The sequence below is a fragment of the Ostreococcus tauri genome, assembly GCF_000214015.3.
Source record: "Ostreococcus tauri WGS project CAID00000000 data, contig chromosome 04, whole genome shotgun sequence".
NCBI lineage: Eukaryota > Viridiplantae > Chlorophyta > Mamiellophyceae > Mamiellales > Bathycoccaceae > Ostreococcus > Ostreococcus tauri.
Genome location: NC_014429.2, coordinates 789,179 through 803,837, shown reverse-complemented (window position 1 = coordinate 803,837; position 14,659 = coordinate 789,179). Strand labels below are relative to the sequence as shown.

General features: G+C 59.0%; 10 protein-coding genes across 10 annotated transcripts; 5 read left to right on the top strand and 5 right to left on the bottom strand.

Annotated features, from left to right (window-relative positions):
- Positions 1-120: 120 nt before the first annotated feature.
- On the bottom strand, positions 121-660 carry OT_ostta04g04780 (Protein of unknown function DUF846, eukaryotic; the record flags this gene model as incomplete). The annotated part of the gene is made up of 1 exon (XM_022984604.1): positions 121-660. One exon carries the CDS (start codon positions 658-660, stop codon positions 121-123), a length of 540 nt encoding a protein of 179 aa, XP_022838855.1.
- A 1,972-nt stretch (positions 661-2,632) lies between these two features.
- OT_ostta04g04770 (Myb domain, plants) lies at positions 2,633-3,451 on the top strand (the record flags this gene model as incomplete). Its single annotated transcript, XM_003078969.1, has 1 exon — positions 2,633-3,451. The coding sequence occupies one exon, from the start codon at positions 2,633-2,635 to the stop codon at positions 3,449-3,451; it is 819 nt and encodes a 272-aa protein (XP_003079017.1).
- Positions 3,452-3,566: 115 nt separating this feature from the next.
- On the bottom strand, positions 3,567-5,085 carry OT_ostta04g04760 (P-loop containing nucleoside triphosphate hydrolase; the record flags this gene model as incomplete). Its single annotated transcript, XM_022984603.1, has 2 exons — positions 3,567-4,868; positions 5,008-5,085. 2 exons carry the CDS (start codon positions 5,083-5,085, stop codon positions 3,567-3,569), a joined length of 1,380 nt encoding a protein of 459 aa, XP_022838854.1.
- A 230-nt stretch (positions 5,086-5,315) lies between these two features.
- Positions 5,316-6,470, top strand: OT_ostta04g04750 (Branched-chain amino acid aminotransferase II; the record flags this gene model as incomplete). The annotated part of the gene is made up of 1 exon (XM_003078967.1): positions 5,316-6,470. The coding sequence occupies one exon, from the start codon at positions 5,316-5,318 to the stop codon at positions 6,468-6,470; it is 1,155 nt and encodes a 384-aa protein (XP_003079015.1).
- A 418-nt stretch (positions 6,471-6,888) lies between these two features.
- On the top strand, positions 6,889-10,440 carry OT_ostta04g04740 (Thioredoxin-like fold; the record flags this gene model as incomplete). The annotated part of the gene is made up of 1 exon (XM_022984602.1): positions 6,889-10,440. The coding sequence occupies one exon, from the start codon at positions 6,889-6,891 to the stop codon at positions 10,438-10,440; it is 3,552 nt and encodes a 1,183-aa protein (XP_022838853.1).
- A 226-nt stretch (positions 10,441-10,666) lies between these two features.
- On the bottom strand, positions 10,667-11,334 carry OT_ostta04g04730 (Ubiquitin-conjugating enzyme, active site; the record flags this gene model as incomplete). The annotated part of the gene is made up of 2 exons (XM_022984601.1): positions 10,667-11,124; positions 11,292-11,334. The coding sequence occupies 2 exons, from the start codon at positions 11,332-11,334 to the stop codon at positions 10,667-10,669; spliced, it is 501 nt and encodes a 166-aa protein (XP_022838852.1).
- A 74-nt stretch (positions 11,335-11,408) lies between these two features.
- OT_ostta04g04720 (Phytanoyl-CoA dioxygenase) lies at positions 11,409-12,602 on the top strand (the record flags this gene model as incomplete). Its single annotated transcript, XM_003078964.2, has 1 exon — positions 11,409-12,602. One exon carries the CDS (start codon positions 11,409-11,411, stop codon positions 12,600-12,602), a length of 1,194 nt encoding a protein of 397 aa, XP_003079012.2.
- A 107-nt stretch (positions 12,603-12,709) lies between these two features.
- Positions 12,710-13,126, bottom strand: OT_ostta04g04710 (Complex 1 LYR protein; the record flags this gene model as incomplete). The annotated part of the gene is made up of 1 exon (XM_003078963.2): positions 12,710-13,126. One exon carries the CDS (start codon positions 13,124-13,126, stop codon positions 12,710-12,712), a length of 417 nt encoding a protein of 138 aa, XP_003079011.2.
- A 95-nt stretch (positions 13,127-13,221) lies between these two features.
- OT_ostta04g04700 (unnamed product) lies at positions 13,222-13,639 on the bottom strand (the record flags this gene model as incomplete). The annotated part of the gene is made up of 2 exons (XM_003078962.1): positions 13,222-13,458; positions 13,550-13,639. The coding sequence occupies 2 exons, from the start codon at positions 13,637-13,639 to the stop codon at positions 13,222-13,224; spliced, it is 327 nt and encodes a 108-aa protein (XP_003079010.1).
- A 110-nt stretch (positions 13,640-13,749) lies between these two features.
- OT_ostta04g04690 (Cycloeucalenol cycloisomerase) lies at positions 13,750-14,631 on the top strand (the record flags this gene model as incomplete). The annotated part of the gene is made up of 1 exon (XM_003078961.2): positions 13,750-14,631. One exon carries the CDS (start codon positions 13,750-13,752, stop codon positions 14,629-14,631), a length of 882 nt encoding a protein of 293 aa, XP_003079009.2.
- Between the last annotated feature and the right edge of the window lie 28 nt (positions 14,632-14,659).

Genomic DNA, 14,659 nt, shown 5'->3' with positions numbered 1-14,659 from the left:
ACGCGAGACGGAAGATGGAAGACGCGCTCGATGGATGCATCACCGTAAGAGCGTATGAACGAATGACGTGCTAACGATACTACTAGTACAAGAAGCGCTACTCTTTACCGACGAGCGTCGTCATCGTCCGACGGAGGCCCACATCGCTCGACTCACCGCGCTCGTGGCGAGCTGCGAGATTTGTTCCTTTTGATCTTTACTGCACTTCACGTACCCGACCAAATTCGTCACCGCGAGCGTCACCGCGAGCGCGGGAACGAGCGCATAGTTGAACTCGAACGCCGCCAGGGCGCCGATGAGCAAAACCGTCCACCCCGCGGTCGCTCCGTACAGGGCGGCCCAAAACGCCCCGCGCTCGCGCGCGCTCACCGTCGCCATCCCTCGCTCATCTCGAGACTCAAATCGCCACTTCGACTCCCCCGTGTGCTCATCGATCTCATTCCAATACCGCAACCCCACGAGCTTACGTCCGGCGACGTTTTTCGTCGTCCAAAAGTCAATCGCGAGCGCCACCGCGCACGCGATGAAATTCCTCGTGAAATCACCGCTCACCAATTCGCACGTCACGTACATCACCACCGGCGCCGCCTTGAGGCACACGAACGCGAGGAGCGTCACGGGGTGTCCCGTCGTCTCCGGCGCGATCTCAATCGTCGCCATCGCGCCCGATCGTCGTCCACGGCGTCGTCTCGCGCCGCGCGCCCGGGTCTCGCGTCCGGCGCGCGTCGTCGGCGCCGCACGCGAATGCGTCGATCCCCCCACGGTGCGTCGACGGGTGCCGCGCGACGACCAGGAAAAATTTATATATCGCCCCTTTACTTTTGTGTTTTTCACCAAGGTAGGAATACTCTATTGTAGATGGCACTAAACGATGTACAATACGTGTATATCGACGGTTCATGACTCGTCAGTCATGTAGGGACTCTCTAAAGGGGCGATATATAATTTTTTCCGTGCTTGAGATGGTGATTTCATAGTGCGTGTACGTACAGCCTATTATTTTTCTGATATTGACAGTGATAGACATCATGTGACTGCTACTACGCCATTTCGTCACCGGTGTCGAGGAAATACAGTGATGATAAGTACATTGCGTCACCGGTCGAACCCTAGCACGGGCGTGGCTAAATCCCACGGTGAAGCAACTTTTTATCAATCACATATGTCGTGTTTAATACCTATTAAAGTGTATCCAAATATATAAAAATACATTTTAATACAATTGCGTAGTACACTATCTATTCAAGCCATTATCCCTCTGAACCGTTCCGCCGGACCTTGGGTGGATGATTTTCCAATTCAGCGAATCAGCGTTCTCTCGTTAAACTATTGAAATTGTCATTCTAAAACTTGTATATGTAACTTGTATATGTGCAAACAGTATGGGGTCCTAGGGTACTGTCATACGCGTTCCCGTGTGTTTTCACCTTGTGCAAAAATTTGACATGTTCTCACAACACTCGATACATATGCACACATAACGCGCTCGACAGGCATCCAGAAAGCGTACGCCCTTTGCGGCATGTAGTACTCATCTCATAATTCTTGGTTGACGGCTTTTTTTCTAAAGAAATCGGTCATCGAGTGCACACGACTGATCAACCTCACTCTGACACGCAGGAGAGAGAAAACGTCTTGAACCCTGCCAAACCCTAAGTAGGGTTGATGGCATCTGCTCGGTACGTGCGATGCAAGCTCACAGCGTGGTTCAACGGATACAAGAGGAACGTAAGTCATTGAAAGTGTTTCTCGGAAGCCACAACGCGGATCAAAAGGGCACGTCGAGCGCTTGCGCGCGTAATACACGCGCGAGATGAATACGACTAAACCCTAACCAGGGTTTAGTCGGGGTTTAGCCAGGGTTTGGGCGTTGCTTCTCGAGAGCTCGGCGTTGAGGCACCAGGAACGCGAGTGACTGCGTGAGGACATCACTCTGTGCATCGCATGGTATAACGGCCGGATGAATACCATGCATCATAAGTGTGTCTACAAGTATTCATCGACACGCGCAATCCTGGTGCCATCCGAGCGCGTTATCCACGCACATGCGGCGCGTGTTGCGAAAACTCGTCAAATTTTGGGCAAGGTAGAAACACCCGGGACGCAGCGGACCGGGTGTGGGGTGCCTCTCACAGATGTGAGTCCTGAGTCGTCGTATGTGAATGGATTTTCGACAGATTTATCGCTGTTTGATACTTTCGAAATTCAATACAGTATACATTGGTCAATTGATAAAAAGTTGCTTCACCGTGGGATTTAGCCACGCCCCCTAGCACCCCACGTCGAAACGGTTCGCGCGAGCTCGAAAGGTTAAATCACCTTCCATGAGTGGTGACGGTGATGCAAATCACCAAGTTTCGGGTGGTGATGTAGAAGGTGATGCAGATTTTACCCAACCGAGGGCCGATGCCCACCTCGAACGGGGCGTCGACGCGCGCGAAGATATTTTCGCGACGACGCGCGCGACGGACGACGCGCGCGACGGACGACGCGCGCGACGGACGACGGCGCGCGGGCGAGGGTGGTTCGGACGTCCACGCGGCGCGCGCGCGGGTGAGGGTGGTTCGCGCGTCCGCGCGGCGCGCGCGCGGGACGTGGGGCGAGACGTCGACGAGGACGACGACGAACGGCGATGCGCGCGCGCGAGGGCGAGGCCGCGGGGGGTGCGGACGCGACGCGGCTCCCGGGAACGAGCGCGACGACGTCGGAGGGGAAGAAGGCGCGGAAGCCGTACACGCAGACGAAGACGCGCGTGTCGTGGACGGCGAAGGAGCACGCGCGATTCGTCAAGGCGTTGCAAATGTATAGTCGGGATTGGAAGAAGATTGAACAGTACGTGCGGACGAAAAGCGTGGTGCAGATTCGCTCGCACGCGCAGAAGTACTTCTTGAAGATGATTAAGAATGGTGAGGGAGACGCGCTGCCGCCGCCGAGGCAGAAGAAGGCGCCCGCCGCGACGGCCGCGGAGCTCAAGCTTCACGGCGACTCGAGCGCGCGCGCGGAGGCGATGCGGTTCAAAGTTGCGAAACTCGCGCACACGCCGCATCCGAATCTCACGGGGTATCACATCAGAGATTTGACTGTGAAGAGTCAGACGCCGAACTTCTCAAACGTGTACGACTTTCTCGCTTCATTTTTCCACACGAAGAAATCGGGTTGTACACAAGGCGTCGAACCCGCTGAGTCGGCGCAGCTCGATCATCTGAACACCATGAATGACGTCGACAAAGAGACCGCGCTCGCTCTCGCACAAAACATGAGGAGGAACTTGACATCGAGAGAGATGTGGAAACAGCAGGTGGACCTCGTGAAGGACGGTTACGTCACGTTTCTCGATAAAGATGACCTCAGAGCGTTCCATTCGACAACTACGCCTAAAAATGCCACCGCGCTCGATGCAAACGCCGAAAGTGGCGGTGGGAGTAATGAAGAGACGCAAACTGGGCCTTGAGATACAACAGGTAACAGGTCCGGCGCAACTCGGAGAGAAGTCCGCGTACGTGTTCACGAACTGGTTTAGTTATCACATCCAAACGATCTAGATTCATAGCAGCCGCGCATCCTTTTTATGCAAGATACTTATCCGCTTGTTCACTAAGCAACTTGGCACTCGCCTTCGCGTCGATGAAGAGATCCTCACACTCTTGCAGATCCGCGAGCGCAACCTTCTCTCGCCCGTTAGTCTTGGCGATGACGAACGCGGGAGATAAGAGTTGCATGGCGTGTCGTAGCGATGTCTTATCACCAACATCGGCCAAGTGCGCCAGCGACTCCTCGTCGATTTCGAGCCCTTCCACTTGAGCGCGCACGGCGAGAATTCGAACCATCTCTTCAACGGTGTACGTCATCGTTCGAACAATCATCAGGCGATCCAGGAGATCGGTCGGAATACCGTGCGGAGCCTGGATGTCGGTGCCCTTGACGGTACAAATTCCTCGATTTGTGGCGAAGATGACAATTGGGGATAGTGACGATTCGAGAGCCTTGTTGAGGTACGTGAAACACTCGATGTCCAGCATGTGCACTTCGTCGACGAAGAGGACGCCCGGAATCAATTCAGCAATACCTTGATCGATGTATCCGTTCACGACTTTATTGATCTCATGCCGGAGTTTCTCTGTGATCTCCGTCTTTTTCCCTTTGCTAAGCTGGTTCATGACGGCGACGATGTCGTGACCGCCGATGGGTTTGGCGTTCGCGGCGTCCAAGTCGTGCAGCGTCACGTCTTGAACAATTTCTTTCCTCTTGTGAACGTCGCCCTTAGGGAGTGGCGTGTACTCTTCCGCCTCCAAATCAAATTCAGTGGCGTACGCATCGCATCTCCCGACGCGCTTGACGCTTCCGCTGTTCGCCTCGATGTAAATTACGTCTCCGAGTTGCACCTTTTCTTGCTGCAGCGCCTCGTAAATAGCGGGATCGAGCTTCAACTGTTTCGTGCCCTTGACCGATTTCAGCCCGACGATGACGTGCGAGATCACCTTCCCGTACCCTCCACTCGTGCTCTCCGTCTCTTCCGGCGTCATCTCCACCACCTCGCCCTCATACACCTCCTTGACCTCTTTGATGCGCAAACCAATGGCGCGTCTGAAATTCTCCATCAACACCTCCGTCTTCTTGATCTCCGAGCTGTACACCTCGCTCCCGACCATGGGGCAAAACGGCACGCGCGCTCCGAGCTCCTGCGCGATCCCGAGCGCGAGCGCCGTCTTCCCAGTCCCCGGCGCGCCCGCCATCAAGAGCGCCCGTCCCGCCATTTTCTTCTCCCGGATCATGTCCACGACCAAGCCGCACGCCTCTCGCGCGAGTTCCTGACCGATCCATCCCGCCGCGGTCTCCGCCGCGTCACCATCCTCCTTCAATCCCAATCCCTGCGACGCGCGACGCGCGCGCGCGCGCGAGCGTCAGTCGTTCGTCGTCGTCGTCGTCGTCGTCGTCGTCGTCGCCCATCCTCGGTCCACGCGCGAGCGATCGTTCCCTCCAGCGTCGCCCGCGTCGGCCCGCGCGCGCGTTCGCGCGCACCTTGATGTGCGTGTGCGCGGCGACGCGAGACTTCCGCGCGAGCGAGGGCACTTCGTCGATCTTCATCGCGCGTCGAAGTCACGGCGGCGGCGAGCGCGACGTTGACCGTCGATGGTTTTCACGTACATAGACATACGCGCGCCACACAACGTACGTACGCATCGTATTGAGACTTCGAATACGTCTGTGTACGCCGCGCGCGTCGATCGCGCCAGGGCTTGCGCCGCGCGCGCGCCCCGCACACGCGCACGCGTCGCCCGCGAGCGCGCGCGCGGGACGAACGCGCGCGAGGGAGGATGCTGTCGACGCCGCGCGCGCGCGCGGCGCCGCGCGCGGCGAGGGCGACGCCCGGGGCGGGACGACGCGGCGAGGGATCGCGCCGCATCGGCCGCGCGCGGGCGGTGTCGGAACCGAAGCCGGCGAGCGAGATCGACTGGAACGCGATCGGATTCGGACTCACGCCGACGTCGCACATGTTCGTCGCGACGTGCGATCTGGGCGGGACGTGGAGCGCTGGTGAGGTGGTGCCGTTCGGGAACCTCTCGCTGAGCCCCGCGGCGGCGGTGCTGAATTACGGACAAGGCGTGTTCGAGGGCATGAAGGCGTTCAGGACGAAGGATGACGAACTATTGGTGTTTAGACCGGATGAGAACGCGGCGAGGTGCGAGGAGGGCTCGTTGAGGATGTCGATGCCTCCGGTGCCGAGGGATCTTTTCCAACAGGCGGTGATGAAGACGATTAGCGCGAACGCCGACTACGTGCCGCCGGTTGGGCTCGGATCGCTCTACTTGCGACCGCTTTTGATCGGTACCGGGGCTATTCTGGGTTTGGGACCGGCGCCGAGCTACACGTTTCTGGTGTACTGCTCACCGGTGGCGTCGTACTTCAAGGGGGGACAGCTCACGCCCATCGACCTCACCGTGGAGGAGACGTACCATCGCGCCGCGCCCGGGGGCAGCGGGAGCACGAAGTGCATCGGTAACTACTCCCCGGTGCTCAAGGTCCAACTGGAAGCCAAGCGTCAGGGCTTTTCTGACGTCATGTATCTCGACGCGAGGGAGAACAAGTACATCGAAGAGGTGAGCTCGTGCAACTTTTTCTGCGTCAAGGGCAACACCATCTCCACACCGGCGCTTCAGGGCTCGATTCTTCCGGGGATCACTCGCAAGTCCATATGCGAAATGGCCGCCGCGCGCGGCTTCAAGGTCGAAGAGCGTAACGTCTCGATCGAGGAGGTCATGGACGCGGATGAGTGCTTCTGCACTGGCACCGCCGTCGTCGTCGCGCCGGTCGGATCCATTACGTACAAGGGAAAGAAAGCCCAGTTCTGCGACGGTAAAACTGGTCCGGTGACCCAAGCCATGTACGACGAGCTCACTGGTATCCAACAGGGTCGCATCCCCGACGAACGCGGCTGGAACGTCAAGGTTCCAAAGGATTTCCACCTCTGAGCGACGTGCACCCGCGACGACAGTCGCACCGCGGACTAGACCGCTTAGACGTCGTCGATTTATTAAAGCGCACTACCACCCACTCCAGCGCGCGCCATCTTTCCTCTACCCGACACCGCACTCGAATCATCACAGCGATCGCTACGAGCACGCCTGAATCCGCGCCTCGTCCGAATCCAGCCCCTCGCGTCCAAGACCTATCCAAAAAAAAACAAAAGAGAGCGCCGCCGCGTTCGACAACACATCGCGTCGCCCCGACCCCTCCGGTTCCGTTGAATCGCTCGACCGACGCGAGCGAAGCGAAGCGACACCCTCCGAGGACGCATCGCGCCCGTCCTCGCGTCGCGTGCGTCCCGATCGACGCCGACGTCGTCGCGATCGTAACAGCGCGCTCGGCAGCCTCTTCGCTCCATCGACGATGAAGCTTCGATTATACGGCCCGACGACGCGCTCGCATCGCATCGCTGCGAGCGCGCGGTTCTCTGGCGTCGCCGATGACGCGCTGGAGAGCGCGGAGTGCGTCATGGGGACGACGAACAAGACGGCGGAGTACCTGAAGGAGAAGAATCCATTCGGTAAAGTGCCGTGCGTGGAAAACGTCGAGCGTGGGAGCTCGGCGTTCGAGAGCAACGCGATCGCGAGGTACCTGGCGACGATCGGGGAGACGGGTTCGAGCATTTATCCCGACGACGCGTGGACGCGAGCGAGGATCGATGGATGGATGGATTCGTTCAACGTCGTGGACGTGTGCGGACCGTGCTGGTTGTATCCAATTACCGGCACGGGTAAGGCTCGAGGAATCGTATACGACGAGAAGAAGGAGGCTGAAGCGAAGAAGGTGGTGACCGATTTCATGTCTGCGGTCAACGTGTACCTGGAGGCGCATGAAGCTGTGTTTTTAGTCGATAACAAAATCTCACTTGCAGACATCGTCGGCGCGAGCGGCTTGAGCAACGTGTACAGCTACCTCGTGCCGAGAACCGAGTGGGAGGCCAAGTACCCAAAACTTTTGCAGTGGATCGAGACCATTTACGCCACGCAAGAGTGGTTGGAGTCCGTGGGCACGATGCCGGTTTGTGAAGAGGCGGTGACGTACGACCCGAGCGGTGACAAGGTGCTTCCGCGTCCGGTGAAGTATGTCGAAGAATGGCCATCCAAGCGCGTTCGCGATACCTTCATCAACTACTTCATCGAGAAGCAAAATCACACGCCCTGGCCGTCGTCTCCGGCGGTACCCGTCGATGACCCCACGTTGCTCTTTGCTAACGCCGGAATGAACCAGTACAAGCCCATCTTCTTGGGCAAGGCTGATCCGAAGACGGCGCTCGCCAAGCTTTCGAGAGCAACCAACACACAAAAGTGCATCCGCGCCGGCGGTAAGCACAACGATTTGGACGATGTTGGTAAGGACACGTATCACCACACATTCTTTGAGATGCTTGGAAACTGGTCTTTCGGTGACTACTTCAAGGAGGAGGCCATTGGGTGGGCGTGGGAGCTCCTCACGAAGGTGTACTGCCTTCCGGAGGATCGATTGTACGCCACGTACTTCGGCGGTGACGAGTCGCAAGGCTTGGAACCAGACTTGGAGGCTAAGGCGATCTGGCTCAAGTACCTTCCGGAATCTCGCGTCATGCCGTTCGGTTGCGCGGACAACTTCTGGGAGATGGGTGACGTCGGTCCCTGCGGTCCCTGCACTGAGATTCACTACGATCGCATCGGCGGACGCGACGCGTCTTCTTTGGTGAACATGGATGATCCCAATTGCCTCGAAATCTGGAACGTTGTGTTTATTCAGTACAACCGTGAAGAAGGCGGTATGCTCAAGCCGCTTCCGGCGAAGCACGTCGACACCGGTATGGGCTTTGAGCGTCTGACGTCCATCTTGCAAAACAAGCCGAGCAACTACGATACCGACGTTTTCATGCCGATTTTCAAGGAAATTCAGCGAATCACCGGTGCTTCGCCGTACACTGGTCTGTTGGGTAAGTCCGATGTGGGAGAAAAGGACATGGCCTACCGTGTCGTTGCGGATCACATTCGAACTCTGTGTATCGCCATTGCCGACGGTGCCGCTCCGGGTTCCGACGGCCGCAACTATGTGTTGCGCCGTGTGCTTCGCCGAGCGGTCCGCTTCGGACGTGAGAAGCTCGGTGCGAAGCAGGGCTTCTTTGCGCAGCTTGTTCCAATCGTCGTCAAGCAGCTCGGATACGTTTTCCCAGAGCTCATCGAGAAAAAGAAGCACATCGTGGAAATCATCGCCGAAGAGGAGACGTCTTTCGGTCGCACTCTCGAAAAGGGCATCGCTCAGTTCAAGAAGGTCCTCGATGCGGCCACGAAGGAGGGCCGCACCGTCATCTCTGGCCCCGAGGCATTCCTTTTGTGGGAGTCATACGGTTTCCCGAACGACCTCGTCGAGCTCATGGCTGAAGAAGTCGGCTTCACGCTCGACAACGAAGGTTTCGCCAAGGCGTTCGCCGAAGCTCAAGAAAAGTCTCGCGCAGGTGGTAAGAAGTCAGGAGGTGTGCAGCTCTTGTTTGAAGCAGAAGCGACTGCTTGGTTGCAGAACAATGACGTGAGTACGACGAATGATTCTGAGAAGTACGCTGTAGGCCGACCGTCGCACACCTCTACCGTGGCCGCCATCCTGACCCCGAGTGGTTTTGTCAAGTCAACCGCCGATGCCGAGGGTCCGTACGGTTTTGTCTTGAACTCCACTACTTTCTACGCTGAATCTGGTGGACAAGTTGCCGACACTGGTGCAATTTCGACGCCAAACGGATCAGTTTCCGTGGAGGACGTGAAGGTCGCCGCGGGTTTCGTGCTGCACACCGGTGAAGTGTCCGGGACGGTGAGCGTCGGCGAAGCGGCGACGTGTGCGGTGGACTACGAGCGTCGGGAGAACATCATGCCTAACCATACGATGACGCACGTCTTGAACTACGCTCTGCGCAAGGTCGCCGGAGACGGCGTCGATCAAAAAGGCTCGTTGGTGGACGAAGAGAAGCTACGCTTCGACTTCTCTCTCAACAAAGGGTTGACGACGAAGCAGATTGCGGACATTGAAGCAGTGGTGAATGAGCAGATCAACGCCAAGCTCTCGGTTGACAAACGTGAGGTCGCGCTGGCCAAAGCAATGACAATCAACGGACTGCGGGCCGTGTTCGGTGAAGTGTATCCAGATCCCGTGCGCGTTGTGTCCGTTGGCCCGAGCATCGATGAGTTGCTCGCGGACCCAATCAACGAGAAGTGGGTCAACTACTCCATCGAGTTCTGCGGAGGCACGCACTTACAGACAACGGACTTTGCCGAACAGTTCGTTGTTCTTGAGGAAACCGGTATTTCGAAGGGTATTCGGCGCATCACCGCCGCAACGCGAGGTACAGCTAAGAAGGCGATCGCTCGCGCCAACGAGTTGATGGCCACTGTCAAGGCGTGCGATGCGTTGAGCGGGGAAGCTCTCAACACTGAATTGAACGTTCTCAAGGTTGCCATCGACACTGGGTCGATGCCAACGGTCGCGCGCGAGCAAATCCGCGAGGAGCTCAATAGACAAATCAAACGTCTTTTGGAGGCGGCCAAGGAAGCTGCCGCGGCGGCTAAGGCACAAGCCCTGGTGGACGTCCAAGAGAAGACTGCGGCGACCAAGACGGCGGGCGCGAAGTACTTCGTCGCCTCTTTGGCGGACGAGACGGACGCTGGCGCGATGAGGGAGGCTGCGACGATCGCATTCAAGGAGGGTGTGGCGTGTACGCTCTTCTCAAAGGTCAAGGGCAAGGAGTTTGTGTACGTTAGCGTCCCACCGGATGTGAGCATTGATGTCAAGGGATGGCTCGCGGCGTCGTGCGCTCCGCTCGGAGGCAAGGGAGGCGGTGGTAAGAACGGCGTGGCGCAAGGACAAGGACCGAACGTCGAGGCCGTCGGGGACGCCATCGCTGCCGCGGAAGCGTTCGCTAAGCTCGCCATCTAAGAAATCAAAGCACGTAGAACCATTCCAAGATCCGCGGCGCGCGCGTTCGACGGCGCGGGGATGTCTCTTTCGCTAGAAAATCGTCATCATCATAATACATATGGCGGAGTGAGCGCTGAATTCGAGCTCGGAAATGCTCCCAGCTCGATGCTATGAGTAAGATGCGCTGTCCGCGCGCGATTGGCGTATCGTTTGTCCGTGTTCATGTGCATTTTCGATTCTTCCCTCACATGTCATCGACGCTCTTGCGAACACATCTCGCCACGCGTTTCTTGAACGCGGGATAGTCCTCCCGCCACTCTTTAGCTGCGTCTATGTTAGCCGGGCTCTCATCGTTCGGATCGGAGAGCATGGAAATTATGCTCAGCACGATCGTCTCCACCGTCTGCACCGGGCTCCACCTCTCGCTCGCGTCCTCATACCCGTGCGGATCATCCCCAGGACTGTGCAGGATCGATATGCACACCCTCCCATCCGCGTACACGTTCGGATGCCACATCTCGCTCACGAACCGCACCCCCGGCGGCTTATTCGGATAATCCTTCGGAAACGTCATGTGAGCCGTGAAGAACCCGCCCTCGTAAATCGTATCCGGAGGTCCCATGATGGTCACCGACCACTCAAACACGTTACAGTCATCGACTAATCCCGCCGAGAATCCCTCGATCGGATTCCTCGAGAGCTCTGCGTCGCGTCGACGTCCCGTCAGTCCTCTCGCCCGCGTCGTCGTCGTTCGCACCGCGCGATCGCCTCCACCGACGTCTTCGTCATCGTCTTCGTCATCGTCGCTTCACGGACGTCGAGCGCCCCGCACGCGCGCGCGATCGCGAACCCATCGCGCCTCGACGCACCCTTGAGCTGTTTTCGCAGCAACAGCACCGCCTGGTCGCTCATCGCGAGCGATTCGAGCGCGGAGATGTGCCGCCGACGTCTCCGCCGCCGCACCCAGACGCGCGCGACAGGTCGCGATGGACGACGACGACGAGGCCGAGGACGAGGCGACGTGGGACGACGCGAGGACGATGCGCACGGCGGTGGTGACGATGACGTGTGACGTCGCGCGGTGGCGTCGCGAGGACGGGGAGGCGTGCGAGAGGCTGCGCGCGTGGACCGAGGCGTGCGCGTGGACGCCGCGGCGAGCGATGTCGGTCGCGGCGTGCGTCGGAACGGGCGGCGATGCGGAGAAGACGGTTGTGTTAGACGTCGTCGTGCGGTGGCGGTGTCGGGGGTGCGTCACGGAGGAGGGACGGTTGGAGAGACGGTTGACGCGGCGAGTGGAGGCGTTCGGCGGCGGCGGAGACGAGCGTGAGATGAGGGGTGATATCGTGCGCGTGCGCGAGTTCACGGTGTCCGTGACCGCACCAGGGTATGTTCCGATCGGTTCGTTCGAGGAGACGGTGGTGGAGTGCGGTCCGGACGGTCCGGGCGTCGCGGAGGCGTCGGCTCGATTTCACGAGGACGGTTTAGCGACGTGCCTACGAATCGTCGATGACGATTGCGCGCTCGCGATTCGGCACTTAGTGCTCGAGTATATTGAGAAAATCGAGCGACGATTCGCCGAGGGGCATCCGGACATCGCTTACGGGAAGGATCGGTTCGCGTTTAAGGAGATTAGCTCGCGCGGCGGCGAGCGTTTCGACGCGTTGATCGATATTGAGCGTCCCGAGTGGAAGAGTCTTCGTGATTTGGCGCGCATCGACGCCCCTTGGCTCGCCTTCATCAACGAGGTGCTATCGACGAAATGGAACGTGAACGTGAGCGTGGTTTATTCGCGACCCGGAGCGAAGAACCAAGAGTGGCACGCAGACGGCAGACACCTCGATACGGAGTGCGACCCTCGCACTGGTGAAGGCCACGCGCAACCGTATGGCGTGTGCGTCTTCATGCCGCTCATACACTTAGATCGAGACACGGGATACACGCAATTCTTCAAGCGTTCGCACAAGACGAGCGAACTCATCGGCTTTGGCGAGGCGGCTTCGATGTTGCGACTCTCCTTCGACGGCCTCCTCAACACCGGACAGAGCGTGGTGTACGACTATCGCTTGCTACATCGCGGCATGTACAACCGATCAAATTACGTTCGGCCGGTGTTACAGTTCCTCTACACCGCGCCCGCGTACCGTGAAACGAAAAACTACGGCGTCGATTCCATGTGGTGAGCTCGCCCCTCTGCATGTTACGTCCGCGATGGGTCATTCATAGGTCACTAGCAAACTGTATTGTATCAAATCTAACTTAGTACATCCACTCTTCCTATCGTCTACACTCACGCCTCGCCCGTCCCCGGCGCGCTCTCGCTCCGCGCGACCGCGGCTCGTCTCGCTCGCGCCTTCGCTCTCGCCGCCGCGCCCGCCGGATTCACCGGAAACTGCGATCGCATCGTCGCCGCGAGCGCCGCCGACGCCCACTCCGCCTCCTGCGATCCCACCGAAGGCGGTTCGACGTACTTTTCTCCGCCTCCGCTCAACTGCGCGTGCTCCAGCCTCGAGTACGCTATGCCGTAGTGCTCCGCCAGAGCCAACCTGCGCTCGCCCTCCGCCAGGCGCTCCTCCAGCGACGTCGACGTCTCCGCGCGGAAACCCTCCCGCGCCTCACCGAGCGCGTCCATTCTTTCGCGTTTCGTCGGCAGCGCGCGCGCGACGCGAGCGATTCTTCGATACAGGTTCGCGACGCGAGTCGACATCTGACGCGCGTCGCCGGGACGGACGCGCTAGGTGTCGATTAAAATCCGTTCAATTCTACGTCGCCTCGAGCGCAATCATCGCTCGCGCAAAACACTTATTCATCGTCGCTGTCGCTCCCGAGCGCCACCTTGGCGTACATCTCCGCCGTGAACGTCGTCGGTCGTCCGCGTCGCGCGCGACGTCCGCCCTCGATGATGTTCGACGCGTCCACCTCGTCACCGCTCAGGTTCTCCACGCACTCGCTGTCCACGCTATCCGCGTCGGAGTCATCCCCATCGGAGCCCGAGTCTTCGACGGGCGCTTTTCCCTTCGGATCGACCGCTTTCTTCGCCTGCGCGCGCGAAAAGTTCAAAATGTTACCTCACTGCGCACCCGCGATCGTCGCTCGTGCGCGTTCGCGCACCGCGCGCACGGCGCCGTACCTTTTTCGTCGGCGGCGCCGCGGTCTCGCGCGCCGCGTCTCGCGGGCGTTCGTCGTCCTCGCTGTCGCTCGCGAGCGCCTTGCCGCTCATCGTGTTCAAAGGCGCGACGCGGAGTGCCGCTCGACTCGAACGCGCGTGACTTCTCGACGCGACCGCGACCGTTGGACATGACGGGCGCGACGCGGGACGTCTGGGTGGACATGGCGGCCATATTCACCGCCGTCTTCGGCGTCGTTCTCGCCGCGTACGCGTCGTTGACGCCGGTGCGAGGAGGGAAGATGACGTCCGAGACCGAGGCGCGCTCGGCGCGATGGATCGTCGACGCGCGGGTGAATCCGTCCAAGGCGAGCGCGGAGACGTTCGTGATGCGGTACTCGATGTGCTGGATCGCGAGCGTGGGGGTGGTGATCGCGACGAAGGCGTACGAGTCGTTCGATAGGTGGGGATACCTGGCGTACTGCGGCGCGTGCGCGGCGCCGGCGATCGCGTGGCCGTTGATGTTTCCGTCGAGGGCGGACGCGGGGAAGCCGCTCGGTGAACGGTACATCGTCAAGGCGAATGTGTGGATTGCAGTTTTTTCATTCATCGGGAATTACTGGTACACGCATTACTTTTACGGCGTGCTCAAGGCGGAGTACACGTTTGACGCGCACCGGTTGAACGACGTGCCGATATCGATGTATCTGATGACGCACGCGTACTTCATGTTCTATCACGTGCTTTCGAACGCGGCGCTGCGTCGCATTCGAACGGGATACGTGGATAATGCGCAGAGGTTCGTGTTCGAGTGCGCGGCGATCGGCGCCATGTCGTACACGACGGCGTTCATGGAGAGCTTGACGATTTGTGGCTTCCCGTACTACTCGTTCGCCGATCGACACATGGCGTACACGCTCGGCTCGGCATTTTATGGCATTTATTTCTTGGTTTCGTTTCCAATGTTCTTACGCGTGGACGAAACGAAGCTGATGCCGATGTCTCAGGTGTTTTGGGAAGCGATGGGGAGCGGAATGGCGGTGCTCTGTTTGCTCGACTTTGTGCGCGTGTACTTGCGCATTCCGTTTCAAATGCGAATCCAGTGAATAGACGTTTGCAGTACAAATTAGCTCT